The following is a 24,867-nucleotide window of genomic DNA, read 5'->3' as shown; positions in this document are numbered from 1 at the left end:
GTTTCTTTTCGCTTGAAAATTATGGCGGTGTTAACACGGTATTATCAAGGATCTTGCGGTGCAAACACGGAGGATGCCGTTCTTTACACGATGAACGGCGATGTGAACACGGTCCATTTCAAACCGCCAAGACCGCCACGAAAAATTAAACATGTTTAATTTTTCTGGCGGTTCCCCGCGGCTCCCCGCGGTTCTCGGGGTTCATGGCGGATAAATGACGAATGACCACGGTTTGTGTACGGTGTAAACACGGTCTTTGGCGGAGCACGGCGATTTGCTGAACCGCCATGAACCGCCATCTAAACCGGCGATGTGTGATTGCACCTTTTAAGGCACAAAGAGAGTTCAACAATAATTTGATTTAGCACATTTTTCCTTAATATTTTCGAACAGGAAATTAAATTTTCAGTGCATAAAATTTGGGCGAATCGGATGTGAACTTTTTGTCACTGACATTTGCAACACACTCAATGATTGGGAAAATTGTGTGTGTGTATGTGTGTGTGTGTGTGTGTGAGTGAGCGTGTGTGTGTGTGTGTGTGTGTGTGTGTGTGTGTGTGTGTGAGTGTGTGTGTGTGTGCGTGTGTGTGTGTGTGTTTCTTTCTTTCTTTCATTCGGCGTGCACAGTAGGCCTACTGTGATTTTGGTGAAGTTATGTCGTAGTTAATGTCTTCGTGCGCCTTCAAGTGACTGAGTATTTTCATGCCGTCTTCCGTAATTTTTACGTCATTAATACCTTTTTTATCTATATAATGACAGGAATCAAAATCAACACAATGAAAATTCTGATGGATGGTGGTACATGATTAGGAGGTGAATGATATCAACCTCTATGCGCACCGGTGCTTGTTTGTTTGTTTGATTTTCTTCTTCTTCTTCTCCTTCTTCATCTTCTTGAACATCGTGAGTTTTGCTCATTTATTATTCGGAAACTCAGAAATATGCCACGTGGCAGCATCACCGGTAGTTTTTATCGTTTGGTCCTGCATTATGCAGTGGCGAATCCATATTGGGGCGCAATCGGCGAGCCCCCCCCCCCCCCCCCCATCCCTTTATTTTTCGTTAAAAACAAAAGAAATAAAAAGAGAAAATTGAAATGAAACCCGGAAGTGGCACCAGAAATATTAGTTGAGCCCCCCTTCTTTTTTTTACAGAATTCCTGGATCCGCCCCTGTTATACCACCGTGACTATAGGTTTGTGTTATCATGCATGTTTTTACACATTAGGGGGAGGGGCGTATGTGTATTTTTTTTCTTTTTGTTATTGTCATGATATCAAAATGATACCAATGATTAAGATATCATCATTATCATCACCTAACTGTTATCATTTCATCGTTAGGTAACTATTTAATAAGGAGTGGATAACAATATGGATGTAGTACGGGTGTAATATCATTCAAAGTTATAATGTTGGTACATCATGCTATTATGCCTTCCATCGATAAAAACGATGATAGCATAACATCAGCGTAATAGTAATAATACCCATATTAAAGATTCATATAGCCAACATGACTTATTAAGTGTTTAAGTTGTCATATCATGATTGTAGTAATCATCAACAGAATGGAAAATTTCTGCCCGTATCAACAGAAACTGTGTCTTCGTTATCACAGTCATTACTAATACTATCAACTTAGATGCAAATGTAATGTTGGATAATACAAGCAGAAGAGAAAGCTGTACGATCTACTCTGTTTACTGATGCGTTCAAGCATTTTCGTGGTCTCTTTTATTACAAGCAAAATTACTGTGTTAGAAAAGAAAACGGGGAAAATATATCGTTGTTGTGAAATCATTATCGAGGAAAACAAGGTTTTTGATCGACATTCCGCGTCGACATTTCTTCCCAGCTAGTTTGATCTGTCGAACTCGAAATATCCCTAGCGAGGACTTCGAACCTATTTTTGAGAATGACGTCATAGTAAAAATCGCTGTCGACACCTACGAGAGTCAACGCGAGCAAATACAAGTGTTGTATGTTACCTTCTAACATCGCAATTGCGGTTTGCCCTGGTTATCTACATCATTCCAGCTTTGTGTTGTAAAACACTATAACATCATCATGTCCGGTAAGTAATATGCGGTTTCTCTAAGTGAATAGATAAATTGGTACGTGTGCAAAGCGAGCGAGAATATAAGCACTTGTAGTCGACCAATTTTGACGCGGGAGAACGGCTCGTATGTTGGCATTGTACTCTTCGTTTGTAGTAGCGATGGTCGTGTGCCGTGAGCGGCTCTTGTCTGCGGAATTCTGAAGTAGGCTCGTATATTGTACCGCTGTGTGAAAGCATGACGCGCAGTGTGTAAAAGCAGGGAGGTCACCTCCCTGATGAAAGGGGAGAAATCCCCAATATACAGGACGTGTTGATTGAGGAAATGTAGGAAGTACACGCTACTGCAAACCGAGTGTTTGATTAGGGAAATGCAATGCTACAGATCCTTGAAATAATAAGGCTTTCAGCAGACACCGAACTCGTGCCCTGTTGGGTTGATAAAATCATAGCGTTATGTAAAATCTATGATGACGATGTGTCTGTAGGATTATGTAAATTACTGCCAAGCGATTATTGATTTTACATGATGCATGCTGTGCGCACGTTTAGTCAAACTGACGACATGACAATAATCTCAGCCCGTTGCTAGCCCCCTGCCCTGATTAAGACAGACTTCAGGGTGTTACGTTATGTCGTGGTCCTAATTGTTGCGTATATAAATGTATCAAGAAACTTGATATTCTTCATTCCTCATTCCTAACTGCAAGCGCAGTATTTCCCTATTCTGCAGTGAGTTTTCGGATCATGTTTTATAGGCAAAAACCACAGAATATAAAAAGTGCATCGTTGGATCCACTATAAACAGAAATATCTCGCACCGATTTCATATGTCATCTTAGAAAGATCCGTCTGTCCGGAGGAATCTTTTATTTATTTATTTATTTATTTATTTATTTTTACGTTATCGCTCTCCTCCAGAGGGGATCCGTGAAGCCAGACGCAGTCATCGCGGGACATATCCCCGACGACCAGATACAGACCGATCTTTCGGTTAATTGTCATCTGCGCTTGCAGTTAGGAATGAGGAATGAAGAATGTCAAGCTTCTTAACACATTTATATATTATACATATTCTTTTCGCTGATGAAGAAGCGGAAATCAAATTTTGCTATGACACAGATATTGTCCACGATAATGCTGTCACTACAGACGTAATCTTTGACATCGTCTGAATGTGAACTATGATAAATAGAGCATGTCAGGGTCACAAAAACATTTCAAATTATAGATCTCTATGTTGATTATGCCTACGATTTTATAAACGCGAACGATAGCAGAGCTCCTTGCCTTCATGGAGCGATGTTTTGACAAAAAAAAAAATGTTCCCGGGGATTCCCACATTATTCTATACTGTACACAATTGACTACATGTACGGGCACACCAAATAAAGTCCTGTACATGTGGCATGTGATCATTCTATATCCTCTTTATCGTGTGTACATTCATTCTCTTTGTATGATTATTATCTCATAATTGCATTTCCGTTTGCCAACTGACACCTCGGGTTCAAGAAAGTCGTTCTTTTTTTTTTCTTCTTCTTCTTCTTCTTCTTCTTCTTCTTCTTCTTCTTCTTCTTCTTCATCATCATCTTCTTGTTTTCTTCTTTTCCTGCCGCCATTTCCGGTGCCCAAATACAATGAATCATGAAGAATTAATCGTAATTTGTCCTGCTATGAAATTCTTGTGAGTTGTATTATCTTGCTACAAATTGTAATGTTGAAAGAGTGCTACTTCATAGTGTTATTTTATGCTGTCCATAAAAGGATGTTAAAAGTATCCGTTTTCTGCTGACATGGTTTGGATAAACTGAAAGCAAAACTATGTACACGTAAATACAGCCTAACACAATCGTTGATGGCATGCACTGAAATTCAGTCTTTGAGCACTTTTCACATTCTCACAAGAAATTGTTCTTGTCATAAAAATAGACCTATTCATTTATGCATTTGTTTTGTTTTGTTTTGTTTTGTTTTGTTTTGTTTTGTTTTGTTTTGTTTAAGAACAATCGCCTCAACCCATTGTCTGCTTTAAGTGCTGTTTGGCAGGAAAAGCCACATAGGGTTATACACACTGTCCAAAGTCCCTGGCACAGAGAGGCTTAACAACTACAAAGCTTGCTAGAAGTTTACCCTACCTTATACCAACAACTGAAGGATTGTGTATGTGAATTTCTGCGTAATGTGAATTTCAATTGAAGGGATTAGGTGAATAACAAGTTTCGCTTATACATTGTACTAGGCTGTATAGAAAAGGAACCGTCTATAAAAACAGTGTATGTACATTACAGAAGTGGCCTATAGTAATACGCAGAGCAGAAGCCGTCTGTTTTTAATTTCTTTGAAATTTCTATCACGAACCATTTCCCTTTTATAACAGTAGTACGTACAAATGTATTGGTTACGAAGTTGTCGATTTCTAACTTTATTTTACAGATTTGAAATTGAAATTTGTATTATGATGAAAATTGGTTTCCAAATGGCTGAGAAATCAAACAAAGTGATACTAATATAAGGTTGCACCCACCTTTCATTAGAATCGCATTGTTTTACTATGGTTTTTTTGTGTGTGTTTCATCCACTTTAAAACCGATTATCATCAAATAAACTTTGAATTTATCTTAGAATCGTATGCTCTTTAACATTTTCATTAATGGTTTTAGGTATCTTGCAAAAAGTTAAAAGCTGGATCCTCACCCCAACCAATAACATTTTAAAGTGGGGGTTACAGTAATCATCATTCTTTCTTATATCCACCCCCTTCCAGCGTCAGCCACGGAGAAAGCGAGAGAGGCCGGTGAGCTGCACCCCTCACCAGCTGTCGGAAAGAATGGTTATGCCCCCCTTCCCAATGTTCCTGATGGTTACGGAGAGGGGGTAGTCCCCCCAGTAGGCCTGCCACCGCCTGTCTACCAGTCGAATCCGAATTTCCAGCAAGCGGTAAATATAATCTTCGCTATAGATGTACTTATACGGGTACATTATTATATATTATATGTAAATATAAATAAGATATATGATATATGAATATGATACATAAATATAATATATAAATATAACATATGAATATAATATATAAATATAAATACATATATAATATATATATAGGCCTATATATATATAATATGATTGTTTGTATATATATTTTGAGGGATTGCAGTCTTCTGACTTGGGTGCACGTATCTTTGCTTCTCTTTTTTAATTTCCTTTCAAGTCATGTTGCTACACTTTTGTCTCGATATTTTTTATTTTCGATTTATTTGCAACAAAACTGTTCTTCAGTTAAGGAAACACAACTAAACACAAAGCAGTCGCGTGCTTGTTCTGTGACATACGGAAATAATTACGCAAAGTACAAATTACATTTTTTTTGGGGGGGGGCAGAAAAGGCAATAGAAAATTGACAGGAACAATTATTCGGAAAACAGAAATTTACTATTAATAATCGTCTAATTATGTGACGTAGTATAAGCTGACTTGGTGGGATGTCACTGTAAGCACAGATTGTTATTCCCTGAAACATATTTTTATATATTATTAACTTATATTATCAATAAAATTGGTATATTCCCAAGTACTGCTAGTAAAGAGGTTTATGAGATAAAGACAGGGTGCTGACGAAAGCAGAAAGTGTGAGGAATTTTTGTTCACTGGTCCGTATTGAATGGGACTACATAATAAGAGTCAGATTATTTGGTTTCTCCAGTATAACAAATTAATTAGATATCACTTCAGAATATACAGTAATCATGGAGATTCCAAAGTTTCATGATATTGTTTTGTTTGTTTTGGCACACAAAAATGGTTTTTGTCGTGAAGATAGTCTTTGATGCAAATGACGTGAGGTGCTGATGTTACACCTTCACAAGTCTTTGATTGAACTGACCATTACAAAACTATAATATGAATAGCTACTTAATCAGCAACCCTATGCACCCCTCGAAAATCATTTTTACTAAATCATTCAAACTACACAATCCTTCTGTTAAAAAAGATACTATTTGTGTTGATTTCACAGCAAAATCGATATTTAGTAAACGTTTCTGTAAAGGTCATAGAAAGACATTTTCGGAGATGAATGATATCATTTGATTACTTCATCCAGATTTGAATTGGATTATGGCTGATACCAGTTTCCTAAAAAACACGTGAAGCTTCCAAAACTTCGTCTTTAAATATGTTTCGGTGTTATTGTTATGAATGTTTAAATGTTACTCCAGCTATGAAATTCAACTTAGAAATGAAGAAGCACCTTCAACCATTGTAGTTTTCTAGCATGTAATATCCCCTCCCCCTCCCCCTCAATTTCCCCGCCTTAAGTAGACAGAGGATACAGCTTAACTATCGCCCAAAGTTATAAACATCGTGTGAGCTGTTACAACCAAGAAAGAGAAATCTTTGTTGGTAAAAACTTACCTTATCTTAGATTAGATATCAATTTCGATCTGCATGCATGGAAATGAATTTATCACCCTGAAAAAAGAATACATACACCATTTTCTCTCGCATCTCTACGATCACTTAATTACTAGTGTGCGCCATTGTTTACAGCTCCCTGATCATTATTTTTATTTCGTTAGTGTCCAAAGATTCATCTCTGTGTCAGAAATCTTTAAACGCTATGACTAATTTTTCCGGCAAACGAAGTGGTTGGCCTGACGTCATTGTGACGTCACAGTGGGGGCGCCGCATAGTCTTGTATACTCGTAGTAGAAGGTAAGGCTCGGTACGCTAACACTTTAATAAGATGTTTTGCCCTCTGAAAGATCCCTGTTGACTCGGGCGTATAAACGGGTACATCATGTACCGGTGTGCTGGGAGTACTTATGGTCCTCTGCAAGTGATAAGTCTAAAGAGGCTGCCCTGGATATATATAAGACCGTGATGTTCTAATCGCTTTTATAACATTGATATAACGTTATTACGTTCTATTTTCACACATAATGTATCCAGTACCAGGCTCCCCCACAGCCGAGCTTCATGGTGCGCCAGACTGAGCCGCAACCACCCGACTACCTTCCTCTGGCCCTCGTTGTAACCGTCTGCTGCTGTCTTCCCTTCGGAATCATTGGCGTCGTCAAGGCAATGGAGGTAAGCGTCTAGTACATAACATCGGCGATAACGATAGTTAATCGCCGTTGCTCATTTAGCACAAAAAAATGATAATAGTAATTAACTGATTAATCGATAAAATAGAATAAAATAAGTCGCCACTGAATAAATGAATAAGTAAATAAATTAATATTTTATATGGTCATGAATGAATACATGAATATATGAACGACTTAATGAATAAACAAATGAATGAATGAATGAATGAATGAACGAATTACCCGGATGTTACATTTGCGAGTGTGTTTGTGTGTGTGTGCGTACACTGCTCACTTTTGATAAAACCTGCACACACGCACAAACACACGCACTCACGTCAGAACAGAGCCAAATAGTTGATTGCAGACGGTCTTTACGAATAAATGTGATTTTGTTGGGACTTCAATATAGCCTGAGTTGAAGATTCAACGAAGTTATGCAGGACATGCCCCATATGGGAGCTTTAGACTTTCCCAATAATATGGTAAATGATAAATTTTAAGGGGCTTTGATGCTTCAGCTTGGACACGTTAGTAAGCAGCAATATTACTTAGTGCACACGTGTTGTTGTCTTGTTTTGAAACACCCATGATCATGTTTACCGCATATCACTTTAAAGTTTTCCCAAGACTAATGTCAATCTTAATTGATGTATTTAAAAAAAAGGATACGCCGTCAAATTAAAGGAACGCCATCAAAATCAAGTTTGCTTAAGATGGCGGTCTACTGCATTTAGCTGTAATATTTTGACTTGATGTTCGATTATTTTTCAACTGTAAGATAAGTATATTGTAGTGTATGATTACTACACGTATTCGTAATACTTTTCAATTTATAATAATTTTTGGATTATTTCTTTCTAAAATTCCTTTTGTGAAAAAGGCGGAAATCAAATCAAATCTTGAATTTTTGTTAATATAATTTGCTTTTTACTTTTGACTAATATGCCATTTTGATCTGCATGAAGAGACAAAAATAATTCAACGTGGAACGAAATTAGGATATCAATCTCCGTCTGTTCTGGGCAGTGAGTGAAGTGGGAGAGGCCTATAACAACGAGAAGAATCGGGTTAATCCCACGAGTCATACAGGCCACGAGCTCGCACTGACAAAAAAAAAGACCCACGAGTCATACAGCCCATGAGTTCGACACTGGGTAAAAACAGCCCACGAGTTCGACATTACAACACGGGGCTTAATGTGTCGCTCACCGGGCCTTGTTTGCTTAGTGTCGAACTCATGGGCTGTATGACTCGTGGGCTGTTAGGTCTCGTGGGTGTCGGTCTTGCGACGTGCACCCAAAGAATCAACCATTCTAACCATTATCCACAGGTGAGGAACCGTTACACGATCGGTGATATGATGGGGGCCCGGGAAGCCTCGAGGGCAGCCAAACGGTGGTCGCTCGCTGGTCTCATCTCCGGTATCCTCATCCAGGTCCTTCTCTATGGTTTCCTTGTCGTGTACTACGTAGCCATCCTGCCGCAGCTGCTGGACCAAGCTGGCCTCCAAAATGGCCGCTGATTGCACACACTGTTATGGTGTGATCGCCTAGGCATTCATCAGCACCTATTCACTGTATGAAGTGCTCCCGTACAATACTTCCTGTGGTGAATTGTATACTAATACTATCATTGCTGTTATTCAGGCTGATTTGATAATATTTCCGGTATACCCATGAAAAAATAATCTACTTATTCAGCTCTTCGAGTAGACTTTCATGCTGTAAAAAGGCGTAACTCCTTAGCTCTTCCAATATCTAGAGGTGTATTTGAGTACCTTTTTTATATAGACATAAGAGTGTTATTACAACTTAATGATTATGAGTTGGTTTGTACTCTTGTACATGTATATAATTTCCGTTCTCTCAAGAATAGACAGAACTGAAAATATTGGCTTAAATTCATTCATATTCCAACTGCACGGAAAAAGGGACATGTAAGCAGCTGGAATATATTTGCGAGATAAAGGGAGAGAGAGATAGAGCGAGGAAGAAAGAGAGCAATATATTCTTTAAACACACACACACACACACACACACACATAAAGCGTGGTCAAATCTCCTAATTGACAACGAAAAGTATAGACAAACGGTGTTAAAGGGTGAGTGATGAATTTTACCTTTTCAAAAGCAAAATTTATATCACAATTAATTCTTAAAGATGCATTAGTCTCGATCCCTAAGGTCATCAAAACCGGATGTTATTGAGTTTACTCAACTATTCAATATTCGGCAAATTTAAGCCTGTCAAAGGAAAAACTAATTTCATGGAAACTATGTGCATTCTGAATGAACGAACTAGTATAAAATGGACCCATTAAATTTGCCACTGATCTGAAAGTTTTATCTTATTTATTTCCAACTTTCAAAAGTGACCAGAAAATATTTCCTTTTATGTATTAACCATTCCCTATAGTTGTCCAATGTAATGTAAATATGAAGGTGTTTCTATACATTTGTGTTTGTGATGTTTGTTTACGCTCGTGGAGTTGGAAAGTAGATCCACGCTAAATAAATAATACTTTTCACCTCCCCCCCCCCCCTCTTTTTTTTTTATGAGGGAAGGGGATATTAGGAGAAGTGATTTTTAATCGCCTAAATTTTGTTATATTCTCTGATTAATCTACGCAGAAGTACATTAATGTATTTATCGCAAAACGTCACCACTTGTGTGAATAAACATTTCAGGGTAACGGGCTGAGTTTCTTTCCATGTAATCTTAAAAAGAGATATAAAAAAAACACAGGCATCGGAATAAACGAAACCTTACGATATCAAGTACAACATGCTTCGTGTTTGTTCTTGCTTTTTTTACTCTTGTTTTTTTTTCATGACCGACTTGGCTGATTTTTCTTTTGTGCTTTTCATGGATCGATTTATCTATTCTTCCATTATGTTACCCTTTGCGAAATACTAGTATTGAATAAATTCTATCATAAAAAAAGAAAAGATGAAGTACGTGTACAACGTAGATGTTTCCATGTAATACATTTGTGCGTAGAATTAACATGTCTACGTTGAAGTCCTCATGATAGTTAAAGATAAATGAATATATATATATATATATATATATATATATGCATATATATATATATATATACAATGTATATGTATATATATATATTATATGTATTATGTATATATATAGATATATATATTATATGTATTATGTATATATATATATATTTATATATATACAGTGTATATATATATATGCATATATATATATATATGCATATATATATATATATACAATGTATATGTATATATATATATTATATGTATTATATATATATATATATATATATACATGCATATAATGCATACATAGTGGGCGCATGGACTACATGGACTGGGCGCTAACTCCATCCACTGGTCTACTTATTTTGTTTACTTGCTGTGTGTAGAGACGTTTGTTCGTCTTTCTATCTACACTATCTTTTTCTTTTTTTTTTTCAATTTATCTCTATGTAAGATACATGTACTTTATTCATTTACATGTATTCATTATTTATTGAAATTTGTCCTTGTTTGGAAAATGGGGTCTCTTTTCTATCTTTGCTATCCTCAGATGAGGATCTGGATATCTGTAGAAAAAGACACAACCTATAATTTTTCGTTTGTCTCTAAGAGGGTGAATGTGAAGGTTGATGTTTGCTGTACTACTGTTCTTAGGGCTTCTTTCTCCGAAGAGTTGAGAAAACGCATGAATGATTACAATACATGCACAAATCTCTCAATATCCACTCTCGTATATACAAAGGAATCACACTTTCCTGACACTCATGTACAGTTCATTGCTCAACTTCACACAGAATTTTCCACTTGAGATTCATTTTTTACTCGATATCAATATACCCGTGAGATATTTTATTATTTGACCGAATATAATAATGATAAGCTTTCATTGTCACGATGAATGACGTTTGCGCCCTCTACGGGCGTGTGACATGAAAACCTGATCACTCATCTTGGCAAGTCATGCAAGTGGTGAAGATGTGCTTCTACTTGCATTGTGTTTCAACAGAGGATGGAACTTTGTCATGTCAATTCTCTATTACTAATGAAACGCTGGTTTGTGCCGATTTGAACCCCATGACATAGCTTCGTTTAAGTTTCGTCTAACAACGTCATGCATCATAATATTCCAATATACATTGTAATTAGAATCGTTGTAGATCATTGTACTAATGTTTTACTTTATAGTAGCCTGTCCTACATCTTGCTGAGGGATTATTAGCTGATTTGTTCCGTTTCATGCTTGGATGTGAGAATAAAAGATAATGTCTTCCAAATCATGTTGTGAAGAAACGATCCATGACGTAAGATAAGTCATGAATACGTGGAATGATTGGCGCGAGTTGCCAGGCAACGGTGCTTGTCCTAAGCAAGCGTGTACAAGGCGCGGAAGCCCGTGTCTGAGACGGAGCTATCGGTGGTAAACCTGACGAACATCGAGGTGGAGGTCGAAGTGATCGGTGATGGGAGGGTGGAACCGCATAGACGGGCGAGCAGCTGACCACTGGAGTCCGAGTCGTACACCTGTATCACCATGGCGACAGGGAGGGGCAATATTAGTGAACCCAATTTACCGGTACTCGTTGAATTTTGACATGGAAATGAATTTCATAGCTTTTGCAGTTTAAACTTGTGTAGAGTTCTTTTCTGTTGAATGCACAAACTTTAACATTACCGATTTTATGTTAAACGGCATTAACACCAGCAAAGACTTTGATTTTACCTTATGACAGATACATCGCTCCATAAGCAGATATTTCTTAACGTCTCTCACAAATGGAATCTGTCGACGGTACAAAATTACAGTAGGGTCCTATTATGCAATATATTGCCAGATCGACGCTCTATGTAACGATACATCCAACGATATCTTCTAGCGTAGATCGATGTATGGCTGGCGACTGCATGCCACCCAGTCCCGAACCCCGCTGTAAAATTCCTGATACAATGTACCATAGTCAACTTTGCCGACATGGTATGAAAGAACGGTATTCTTATAGTCAATAGGGTTATCTGCAATCAACTAATGTACAGCCATTCACACCAAAAATCACTTCGGTTATAGAAATTGTGCTTTTAACCAAAATTACCTCGACGGCATCCCACGCGCAGGACGAGTGGCTCTCGACATTGAAGTCGGTGAAGGTCAGCGTGACGGTCTCGTTGGGGGAGCCCTTGATGGTGAATTCACAGGTGTCACTGTTGTCGTAGTTGCTAGGGTAGTTCGGGGAGGTCAGGATGCCGTTGGGCTTGGTGAACACGTGACCGCAATCTGGCAGAGAAATGATAATTACAAGATTGTTGCATTTTCCTATAACTATGATTTTTTTTTTGCGAGGGGAATTGCACGGTAATGAAAAAATAATCAATATGTTATCGATAACTTTGGTTTTTATGTGCTATACAGAATAGTGTATTATGTATGTGTCAAGTAGGCCTATACGTTTAACCTTTTTGTTGTTGTTGTTGTTCTGTAGCACATGGACAGCTTTAGGAGAGCAGCAAGTAGAAAGGGAGCTATAGGGAAGAATTAAAGGAGATCAATGAAAGGGATCACAGCAATTGAATGCCTCGTGGTCTTATCTACGTACTTAGCCACACTGGTTTGTAAATATCTTGGGATCTATCATCAATTTTTCATAAGAGATGAAAGGATAGTGACACTTGCTAGAATAGCAACTTCTCGTATAATGGCGACAGCCAACCAGGGGGTGTTTCATAAAACGACTTAAGAACGACTGGTGTTCAGTTCTTGTGCTGAATTATTGAAATTGTGAAAGTATAGCACATCAGAACGTGTTCCAGTCGTTCTTTAAGTCCTTCGGAACTTTAAGAACAGCTTTATGAAACACCCCCCCCCCCCCCTCCCCAGGATGTAGTATTCTTTTCATTGCCATGACAGTTTGCCATTGCAGCAAGACGTTGCTATCATAACATCTTTTTTGATGAAATAGGACCCTGAAATGTGATAGGGCCTCGAAAAGTTTTCTGTTTCCATTTTGAGACCTGGAAACTGCTGCGCTCCGTTGATTGAAACAGAGCAGGTAGTCTTCTTACCTCCTGTCTCGGGCATCTCGGTATCGCCGTCGGCGACGGCGTAGACGCCGGAGAAGCCGCTATAAGTCACGGACGAGTCGCTCTGGAAGCGCACGGTAGTTGTTCCCTGGCTGAGGACACGGCCTGGCGAGTCTGTGCCGCAGTATGTGCCCTGCAGTGCGCCCGTAGAATCGTAGATCTAAGGGAGAGAAAAGAAATAAAACATTCCCAAATTATTGGTTCTATTAAGGAGGTCTCTTTCAAATTCATTTCCTCGTGAAAGATCTTGTTCTAAGTAGGATAACATAGTTAGGTCGAGGCTGCCTTGACTTACGTCCCTCAGATTACATTCAATCAACATCATCGCGCGAGGAAGAGTTTGTGTTTCTATAATTTCTTTTCATCATATCGACGCCCCTCATTCAATCATACATTGTAACTGTATATAATGTGGAACATAATGGTGTTTGATTTTCCCCAAAATTACAAAACCCAAGGACAAGTACACTGACGTACGTGTATTGAAAAAGCTGTAATTATGTATATTTCGCGATAACTGAAGCAGTATGTTGTGATTATTTGACTACGACTATTGAATTCTCCAATAATTCATTTGATCCAGTACTGAAAGATTTTTTTATGTTAAAGATGTGCTTGGGATTGAAACTATTACATTCTAACATAATTATACGACACAAACGAATAAACAGAGGCATAGCTTTAAGTTTGATGAGTGGGTAATTGTTAGTATATTCTACATCCTTCTTCTTCATCATCATAATCTTCTTCTTCTTCTTTTTCTTCTTCATATTCTTCTTCTTTGTTTCGAGTTTCCACACGTCTCTATAATGGGGGGCTATTTCACAGAGCGTGAGATCTCAGAGAAACAAATGAAGAAGAAAAACAAGTTACTAATTGGCTCGGTTAAAGCGCCGCCTACGACCATACCTCAACAGAGTCATAGCGGCAGGTGGAACTGCTCTCGAGCTCGAAGTTGTTGAAGTTGATGATCATGGCCTTGTCGGCGGGGGCGGAGAAGACGTAGTCGCACACCATGTTGTTGTCGTAATCGAGCGGGTAGTTCGGCGAGGCGAAGGCACCGCTGGTTGCGTTGAAAAATCCTCCGCAAGCTACCTCGACAAGGGACATAATTACAAGACTGAGGAGCCCATGAAAAAAATGGCAGCTTTCGATAAAATACATGTATAATGAGAAACAACACCTGTTTGCTGAATTTTGAATTGTGCATCCAGGAAATATAATAAGATGTATCTTATACAGAGAAGTAACATTGCTATGTACTTGATAGTAATAATACATGACCCTCATTATTAAAGTCTTGCAGAATAATATATACAAAGTCATCGACAGTTTTGGATTAAAGAAAATAATACAATGTTAAATCGATAGTCGATTTGCAATGTCCGTTTTCATTTTTCTGTGACAAAAAGAAGGTATACTACTTACTCGGATCAGCGGGATCAGAGGGATCGCTGGGGTCACTGGGGTCACTGGGGACGCCGCCGCCACCGTTGCCCTCTCCGATGTAGAGCAGGAGGTTGGGCGAGCCGAAACCGACATCCGAGATGGCACCGGCGATGGACTTGACCAGCAGAGTGTTCTTGACCTCGACCGGGGTCATGGTGGCGTTGATTCCCAGAACGACGGCAGCAGCGCCTGGTGGTCAGCAGACGAGGGACGAGAATAACTTTCGGCGTCAAATTTGAGGATTACCATCCTATGTGATTTTACATTTATGCTTCCCTATGAAACGTGATGAGGCAGAATCGTCGATCGTAAATGGACATTTTTGAAACGTTTTGAAACGGCGTTTATATCAAAATGAGCATGGACGCAACCTCGTTTTGGACTAATCAAGTGTCAAAACGCTGATTATGGCCCAGAAAAGTTGAGCACAAAAGCACCCTAAGTGTCGTTCAACCAGCAATTACGAGGTACTCAAAATCTAATGCAGGTCTTCTCATCACTATTTGAGCTGATTTACTTTGTAAAGCTTCATACCTTGCAGCTCTTGCCAAACAGTATGTGGTATCAAGATTACTTTTTTTATCATTTCGAAAAATAAATTGCTTGCTTGTTTATCGTACCGCTACTTCTGTAAAAACCATCAAAGCATCGAATATCATATTTTTCCACTTTAGCTACCACTTTAGCTCCCACTTTAACTGTACTGTTCGTATAAAAACACTACAATTAACTGACTACAACCGCGATTTTCGTACTCTTGCGATAAATATTCATCTACTTCTAGTTTGTGTACGACTGCCCTCACCGGCGACATGTGGGCAGGCCATGGAGGTTCCACTGATGGTGTTGGTGGCTGTGTTGCCTCCGATCCAGGTGGAAGTGATAGAAACTCCAGGGGCGAAGATATCGACGCAGGAGCCGTAGTTGGAGAAGTAGGCACGATCGTCAGAGCTGTCGGTGGCACCAACAGTGATGGCCTAGCGATTCGGGTGAAAGTTGGGGGGGGGGGGGTAGGAGGAGATAATGCAGAAAAATTTCGTCAAAATTTGTGTGATAGCTGAAGCAATATATATTTTTTAATTGTAAGGTCTTATTTACCCAGGGTAGCCTCTTCAGTGTTGCCACTGCTCTACCAGAGAGCCCTGTCATTATTATTACCCTAGCGTTGCCAGGTACCCATTTATACACCTGGGTCGAGAGGGACATGGTGGGCAAAACATCTTGTCCAAGGACGTCAGCACTGGGCGGGATTCGATCTCGGGTCCTCCGATCGGGAGTCGAGAGTCTTATCCACTATATGCCACAGCACCCCCACAATACTTTACTGATAACAAGTTTTATCATACAGGCAGAGGTCCCAAAGTTCTTTGCAAATGGATACAAGGTGAGACGTCTATCTCAAAGTTTCCAATGTGCTTGTAAAACTGTGATATTTTTGCAACCATTGAATGTAAACTAGATGAAATGGTGATGTCATCTTATCACAATTCTATCATTTAGTGTGTAAATAACAGTTGAGCGATTTGATATAACCACTCTGTCACTTTGTCCAATAGAAATTTGCTGGATCACACGGACTATGCTATCTCTCTCAAGGGACACAACAAGATTTTAGTCATAAGTGCTGTCTTCAACATCGTGAAAATCACTACTGATGTTAAGGACTGATCAGTAACTACTTCAAGCTGAACAAACCAACTAAGAGTTCTTCAGAACCGTAAAAGTCATATCAATGATAAATGCTATCAAGTCTTTAAATCTTACACTAAGGGAAGCACTACCGATGGCAAGAGTGAAAGTAATGCTTCGAGCTGAATAAATCGCTGGTACGTTAACTCACTTTTAAACTACAACTTTCATATCAGAGATAGATAATTATATGATTACTGGAATGATTACGAGAATGTCAGATGCCGCCGATGAAGCAGCGAGAATAGAAAAGTTCTCACCGGGCCGGAGCGGGCTGGGGAGTAGTCGCACGCATCGTCATCGTCGTTTCCTGCAGCAACGGCCACGGTGATTCCGGCGTCGATCATGTACTGGACGGCGTCGTCGACGGTGGCGCTGGCGCCTCCTCCGAGGGACATGGAAGCGACGGAGGGACCGTCGTGGTTATCGGCCACCCATTCGCAGCCTGTCGTGATAAGAGATGAAAGAAGCAATAATCAGAAGATGGCGGATTTGTTTGATGAAATCCTTTACTTATCAATCATGCATATCACCATTCAAACATCCCCTATATTTACAAGATGTCAGCGGCGAACTGAATAGAAAAAAGGAAGAAGAAGAAAGAAAGAAAGAAAGAAAGAAAGAGAGTAATACAAGGAGCGAGAAAAGGAGAGAAAGAAAAAAAGAAGATAGGGTTTTTGTAGACGCAAGTTACTATAGCGCAATTTGAATTATTATCACCTGTTGACCTGCAAAATAGCGTCATGCAAGTTTGGGGATTTCAATGTTAAACGCCCTCGGATGACAAGCATGTTTATGATGAGAAAATCATTATTCTCTAAAATTCGCTATTGTCACTGTCATCGTCATCCATAGTCGTAATATCATCGCTGTTTATTTCACCATCATACAAAGTTGTTATTGACAAGAAGCTGAGGGAAAGACAGTGGAGACATGTCGAACAACCACAACACCGACAGAAACAAGATCAAGAGTGCTAGGACCTGATAAAGAGATGCACAGAACAAAGAGGGAAGAAAAGGAGGAAGAGAAGAAGAAGGAGAAAGAGGAGGAAAAGCAGAAGAAGAAGAAGGAGAAGGAAAAGAAGAAGAAGAAGAAGAAGAAGAATCTCAAACAACTTACCAGCGACAACACCAGACCACGATCCGGATCCAAGACAGCTGAGGACACGAACACCATAGATGTTGGCTGCTTTAGCGACACCATAGGCAGTTCCGGCAACGGTTCCAGAGCAGTGAGTGCCGTGCCCGTTACAGTCAGCACCCTGGAAGATTCAGTGAACATTATGAAAATGCCAGGGATAATTGATGTCTAGGTTTTTTTTTTTCTTTTGTCGAGACCATGATTACAAAGCTTAGCTACATAGTCATTTACGGGACACTTCGTTTCTTGGACACGATGCGCCCAGTTGCTCTACTGCTTGCTGATTAATGGCAATCGCTCGATATCAATCACACTGCTTCGGATGTGTGTCGGACCGACCTCTCTATTAGATTGAGAGTTAGCACTCTGATCTTCGTCAGAAGTGGACAAGATATCTTACGCAATTCATACTTCATGGCCGATTCGCGGGATATAATCTTTTGTCACTTTATACTGAGATAACACAAAACACCCCTCAGCTGATCTCACTAGACCTCAGCCGAAGAATTCTAGACTGTTCTGCAAACACGGCACAAACTTATCCAGCCCACCGCCCTGCTCTCAGCGGGCGAAAATACACGAATGTGTTACTTTAAAAGCATACCCAAAATATGTAGAGATAATAAACTATAGGAGATGCTCAAAGCAAAGAGAAGATGCAGTAGGGTCCCAAAGAGAGGATTGGGAAACGGATGGAGATCTTGGCGTGAAAGGATTGGATAATTTGAGGGATGTTTCGAAGAAGGGTTTGAGGAGCTTGTTGTGAAAGAGTTGTTGAGGACTGAGGAGCTATAGTCTGACAGAGTACGGGAGCTTGGTTTGTTCGTTAACCCTTTCTGCGCCAATGAGTCAAAATGTGCGCAGATTTTATACACGCATATGGACAGGAAATAAACATGGAGGCACACAGAGGGTGAACGGTGAACGGAGGATTGGTGAAAGGGTTTATTGAAGGAGCCTTGTGTGGTAGAGGTGGGAAAGAGGACTGGGAGAGCTCTATTGATGAGTTGCTGCCTTCAAAAAGAAAACGAACAAAATCAGAGAAACATACGGTTCCTCCCAGAGCATCGTAACCGTAGAAGGATCGGCCAGCGTAGTCGTCGTGGCTGAGGTTGATTCCGGTGTCGATCACGTACACGTCCACGCCGCTGCCGTCGCCGATTGGGGTGAAGACGTCGTCGAGTGGGAGCGAGATCTGGTCGACGCGATCCAGACCCCAGGAGGCGATCGAGTTGGCGCGGACCACACCGTCCTCCTCGACGTACTCAACGGCATCAGACTTGCGCAGCTGAAAAGGGGGGGGGGGGGGGAGGGAATGGGGTAAGTGGAGTCTCTTGGATTTTTGCTTCAGATCATAACACTGCATACTGTCACTGATGTACTAGTGGACAGTTACATCTAATGCAGTACTACTACACTGTACAACACCAAGAACGATTAAATCAATTACGAAGATGGTACAAATGATCTAGTTTTCATCAGTTGATGTCTATTCATGGAGATGATAGTAAGAATAAATGATAAAAACAAATCCAAATTAAAATGCAACCTGGTGGATGAATTACACTGGAAAGACAACTGCTTAGAGTAAGAATCACTGATTATCACGAACTTGAGATGCAAAATGCAAAGGCATACTGATACTGAGAGAACTTGTAGGTTATCATGTGAGCAAGTATAGATCATGTTACATGAATCGTTGTTAATGGTATTGTTCACTTCTACTTGTACCTCCTTTGTCCAGGGTCCTTTATTACACCTGTCGCTGCTACCACTCAGTTATCTGTATTTTGCGCCCCCTTTTAAGAATATGCATATTTGACCCACCAAGTCTGCTTTCAAATATAAAAACTAGTTGATTATTACAAAAATATACCAGGTATCTATACCCCATGCAGATACCATTAACAATGTTGTTACTGCATGGATAAGACATAAACTAAAAGTTTGAAATACTTGTGCACGCTCAAAAAGACACAAAATGCATTATAAAAAGCCCCATAACGACAGATAGACCTAAGACATAGGTCTATCGACATGTACGGATAGATCTACGACATAGTTACAAAGACCTGTCACGAGTGCCTGTTAAGCCTAAAAACAGATAATTTAAGGAGTTTCCCCGCTGTGGGGTTCACTTACGAGATCGACCATGCGGTCGCTCAGGAGAGCGGCAAATCCAGAGAAGACCTTGTTGTACTTGTAGTAGACCTTGACGTTATCCAGGGAGGCAATGTTGGCGTCAACACTCTGTCCCGGCTATTCGGCGAAATACGACAAAATACACGAACAAATGGATAAGCTTTACCATTTTCTTTCCCAATTAATAACAATCAAGCTAAACACCTATTCTTGAAATTTGCTTGCACATTCCCCTTTCCAATGTAGGCTTGTGTTTATATGTACAATTAGTAACAATTGTTTTTCACTGTCACTCTGATTTCAACAGTGTTACCCACTGTCACGATTAAACACTCAACCTAGTTTAGCTTCATGGGCAAACTGCTATCGGGATTACATCTTCAACGTTCAAGATTCATGCTTGAACGTTTGACGCTGTCAAAGCAAATCTGTGATTTGCGTTGATTTGCATTATGAGAATGTCCGATCATGTGACCCGGGAAACGCAGTGAATTGAGTATATTGGCTAAAGTGGGTTACATAAAAAGGCGAACGGGTCACCTGCACGAAATTTAGCGTGCGAGACATTTATCACCAAAAGAAATCTATACACACATTACACAAGAAAACCACGAAGAGTGGTAAATATTCACCTTCAGCTTGACGATGTAACGTCCGGGGATGCGATCAGTGTGGGTGAAAAGTGGCGCCAATCTGGCGGAGGCCACAGCGGCCAACAGCAGCACGATAAAAGCCCTCATGTCTGGTGCTTTTCCCTGTGAAACAGACAAGAGTTTAATTAACATAAAAGAAAATGAGGGGAATGGGAAGGAGCGACATAGGCAGAATAAAAAGAAGAAAATTACATGATGAAATATAAAAAAGGGGAAGAACAAGATGGATAAGATGAATGAATGAAGAAGAAGAGGATGATGATGATGATGATGAAGAAAAGAAATGATGATGGCGAGGAAGAGGATTCGAAATTGATAAGAGACAAATACAAAGAAGAAGATGAAAGAATAGAACAAAAGAACAAAGAGGAGGAAGAATGAGCAGGAAAGAAAGAAAATATACTCTACAGAAGAATATAAGAAAAAAACACTAAAAGGAATCAGCAGTAAGAATAGATGACAAGGAATGGAGGTAAACGGTAACAATGACACAGCTTTATAAGACGAAAGCCTGGCATCTGAAAAATATGCAAAGCTGCGTCCTGAACAGGTATATATCTTCAGGAGATGTCGATTTTTAATCAGCATTGTAATACGGTACATCTATTGCCATTGACAGTTATACTATTTTAGTCACGTCCGAATACCATATAAGTATAACCACGAACTGGTAAGAGAGTGCAACAATGAAACAATCTAACAGTCTTTCGTGACCAACAGCATTCATTAGTTCCTGCTCGTTTCTCTCCAAGAATCAATCTTCTCCTTTCCGAAGATGCACATCAACTATGAAAATAGTGAAAAATAAATGAAGTTCCTACCTCAATCCCGTGGGAGTGTGAATGCCAGAGAAATCGAGGAGTCAATTAAAATTTGGACTCGTGTGGAAACGTTTATATAGAGGAAATAAAATCGTTTAGAGTCATATGGATCTATCTCACGGTACTAAAAGACTAAATCCGACAATCCGATTAATTTCATGACACAAAATAACCACACAGAAATAATCAGGGCTTTGGCAAAGAAAAGCCTCGGTTACATTATAACCAATAAGATTATTATTCAGGCTTTGTTCTGCTATCTTTGATCATAAAACAAACAAACACACTTATTTTGAACCCTTTAGAATTTAAAATGAACCGCTCGTTTGGATGACGACATGGAAGTTTATGTTAAATTGCAGTAAGATCCTATACATTTTCCTTCCTTGTTTTAAATAGGCAAATGCGTAAAATTTCAGAATTATGTAGATGATTTTCGAATCTCGTGCCTGATCTTAATGAAACTTCTACCATACTGTTTTCTTGATATTCCTCTTAGCTGCAGTTAACTGAAATATGATGGAGCGACATAAAATTTTGAAAAAATATGGCTGCAAACTAAACGTTCTCTTACAGAAAGTGAGGGAGGACTTGAAGTTTATCAGGAAACCATAGTAACGAAACAGGGGGTTTATTTAAAACTAGAGCAAGACCCTATATATTCCTTATTTGCATGATACCTCTCCCTCTTTTTTTTCAGGGTCTCAAGATGCTAGGGACATTGTATGCCACAAAAACGTTGCTGCCAGTGCTTCTAACAGTGTTATTGAAGTACGTTTTAAAGACAAGGGATGCACACTAGCTGAAGTGTAACGTTGCATGTTTTACAATGTCAACGTTCGTGATCTGGTATTATAGATATGATCTTAACGTGTGAATTAAAAAAAAAACAACCCACAGCTGAAAGAAGAAAAGAAGCATAATGTAATTAAAGTCAATAGATTGAAGTCACATAGTCTTTATATGATTTACAAATACAGTGAACTCAGTCATACTGTTATCGTGTAAGCATGGAGTAACCCCCGCATCAGGAGAAATATTTGCGAATTTACTCAAACACACCACGTATGCAAATAAAAGAGATAAACTCGCTTTGTCATGTCAATACCAACATTGCTCCTGACCATGCACCATATGGTTGTATTTTCACGGTCAGAGGGTTAGAATAAAGCCGTGATATTAGGGCGTAATGACAAAGACACTTCAAAATGACCGGAGCAGGAAAATGTGGGTTAGACATCTTGGAACAGTAGCTCTTATCATTAACTTACTTTTGTTTTCAAAAGCTATTTACTGTAAATCTTGGTGTGAGTAAGTTTGGTACTCAAAAATGTGTTCACTTTTTTTTTATTCTGTGTTTTTTTTTTCACTTGTTAAAAGGAAATCCAATTACCACTGTTTAGTTTGTTTTCAGTCACGCCCTTCACAACATATTTATAATATTACTCGATGGATAATGCTTTTGGAAAGTAAAACTCTTGAACATAGATTAAAAACAATAGTAAGGTCGGATAGTGAAGAAATCTAAATATGTATTTCAACACGAAAAGATGCTTGCAGTTAACCCAAATGTGTTTACATTTTGTTTGAAAGTCGGACACAACAGTGGATCGCGTACAATAAGCTACGTCATGACTATAAATTCAAATGGAATAGAAACAAAATGGAAGACGGATGAAGAGTAAACAGTGTCCAAAATTGGATTGGTTTTCAACATAATTATATGTACAGAAGAAAATGGCATAGAAATATAAATGAATTATGAGAAAATGCTTTGAGTGTCTCATTCAATAATATACTTTCTATTTTCAAAGTTTTCCAGGTTTCAAGTTCAAATTTTCTTTTTGATAATCAATGATTTAATGCTAACCTTTGATTTTGCAACTCATCTTTACATAATTCTACGTGCACTGAGTGGTAGTGAGGTTTTTTTTCTCTGTAAAAATGGAAAAAAATAATGAAATGAGTTTACTATAAGTGTTTTGCTTTTGTTTTTTGTTTTTTGTTGTTAGTAAAAATTTGAGCAAAGAAAATGGAATTCCATCGATATAATTGTTTCGTAAACTTTCGCCTGATAACACCTCACATAAGCTAACGCATGGATCGTTTTATATCGTTTTCATTCTGGCCATATACAACCTGTACCCTTTGTTTATATTGCAATTTATTTTAGATATCTGAAATGTATTGTTTTATCTTAATATTTTCAGCGTTTCTTCAAACGAAGAACTTATTTGTTCTGAGAGAAAGTGCTGGAAACGAGAATCCTCAGAGACTAATGATAGTGATGATGATGATAATAATAATGATAATAATAATAATAATAATAATGATGATAATAATAAGAAGAAGAAGAAGAAGAAGAAGAAGAACAATGATTAATAATCTTTCAAGGCTGTTGTATCTTCAAGCTATATGCTTATTTGACGACAGTCTTCTGCATTTACACTCCCAATACATGTGCCATAATTCAGTCAGATCATTTTATTTCCTTTATCCCGAGTGGTTCCCAATCAACGTGTCCTCTTACTCTTTTCTTTGATCTGTACAAGTATATCTCAGTTTTATATTCGGATGAACACACTGTATGTTCCATTGTCTTGTAAACAAAAGAAATTACTGTATTTCATTTTTTGTAATATATGTTCGATGCAGAAAATACCTAATAAATTCATTTGAACATTTGAACATTTGTTGAACATTTGAATCTTAAAAGATTTCTCAGCGGCAAGATTTACAAATATTGTTCAATTAGTGTGTTTGTTCACCAATAACCCAAAATATGATTTGGAAAATTATATGCAAGAACTACTCAAAGGCTTCAAACAGTTCAATGAAAATAGCAGAAATAAAAAGAAGAACAGCAGTAGAAATTGAGTTTCTCCCTCCCCCCCCCCCCCCCCCCGCTATAAAGATGTGTAAGGTTTGACCTAGCAAGTTTAACCTCAGCTCTGGTTCAAGCCATTTAGTGGCTGACAGAGACTTTTGAGTTTAGCCATTTGCTCTTATTTTGTAAATATTCTTATTGGAAGAGGCTGAGAGCCTGGAGCCAGCTCACCACCTGGTTAGTTTAATCGCAATACTATTATCGAAATTTAGGCAAATTTTATCTCCTCAGATCTCTTCAGTAATGCCGATTGAACGGTTACATAATATATGTGGTGTCATGCTTTTGAAAAAAAAAGGACAATCAAACAAAGAAGATTACTAAATAGGAAAAAAATAGCTATGTTGATGTAACGTTATTATTACACAGTAATATCAATGTCGGGGTTTGTTTTTAAATACATTTTTATAGATATTATTTATAAACATTATTGTTGCTATATCCCTAACCATCATAAACATACTACACATGTATTACAGCATGTGACCTGTATGCCATTTCCTGGTACATATTTATGCAACTGTATGTAATGTCTTGTTTGGTTGAATAGATAACATTGATGACAATAAAGATCATAAGAGTAATAATAATAATTTGGCTTGAAGTGAATGTTTTTCGTTATCTCTATTGGATAAAAATGTAAGTGTTCTTCAAATAAAAAGCGCCATTGAACTGACTGACTTTGATGTACTTCACTTTTGAAAGCCTCGGTGGTGTAATGTTAGTCATGTATACACACACATAACTTACATATGTGTGTGTGTATATATATATATATATATACATGTATATGTGTGTGTATATATATATATATATATATATATATATATGTACACACACA

The 24,867-nt window shown here is 38.6% G+C and overlaps 2 protein-coding genes across 2 annotated transcripts; one reads left to right on the top strand and one right to left on the bottom strand.

The window, feature by feature from the left end:
- Positions 1–2,003: 2,003 nt before the first annotated feature.
- On the top strand, positions 2,004–9,160 carry LOC139718470 (proline-rich transmembrane protein 1-like). The gene is made up of 4 exons (XM_071629942.1): positions 2,004–2,075; positions 4,825–4,997; positions 7,011–7,148; positions 8,481–9,160. Exons 1-4 carry the CDS (start codon positions 2,069–2,071, stop codon positions 8,670–8,672), a joined length of 510 nt encoding a protein of 169 aa, XP_071486043.1. The 5' UTR covers positions 2,004–2,068; the 3' UTR covers positions 8,673–9,160.
- Positions 9,161–11,532: 2,372 nt separating this feature from the next.
- LOC139718502 (extracellular serine proteinase-like) lies at positions 11,533–20,405 on the bottom strand. The gene is made up of 11 exons (XM_071629976.1): positions 20,298–20,405; positions 19,666–19,782; positions 18,575–18,811; positions 17,503–17,644; positions 16,641–16,825; positions 15,497–15,668; positions 14,671–14,880; positions 14,152–14,333; positions 13,225–13,402; positions 12,258–12,439; positions 11,533–11,691 (listed from the first exon to the last, which is right to left on the bottom strand). Exons 1-11 carry the CDS (start codon positions 20,403–20,405, stop codon positions 11,533–11,535), a joined length of 1,872 nt encoding a protein of 623 aa, XP_071486077.1.
- Between the last annotated feature and the right edge of the window lie 4,462 nt (positions 20,406–24,867).

Source organism: Diadema antillarum, unplaced genomic scaffold, assembly GCF_040938485.1.
Source record: "Diadema antillarum isolate AM-2024a unplaced genomic scaffold, OU_Dant_1.0 scf00000095, whole genome shotgun sequence".
Lineage (NCBI taxonomy): Eukaryota > Metazoa > Echinodermata > Echinoidea > Diadematoida > Diadematidae > Diadema > Diadema antillarum.
The sequence above is the reverse complement of the archived record's forward strand: the minus strand, read 5'-3'. Positions and strand labels throughout refer to the sequence as shown.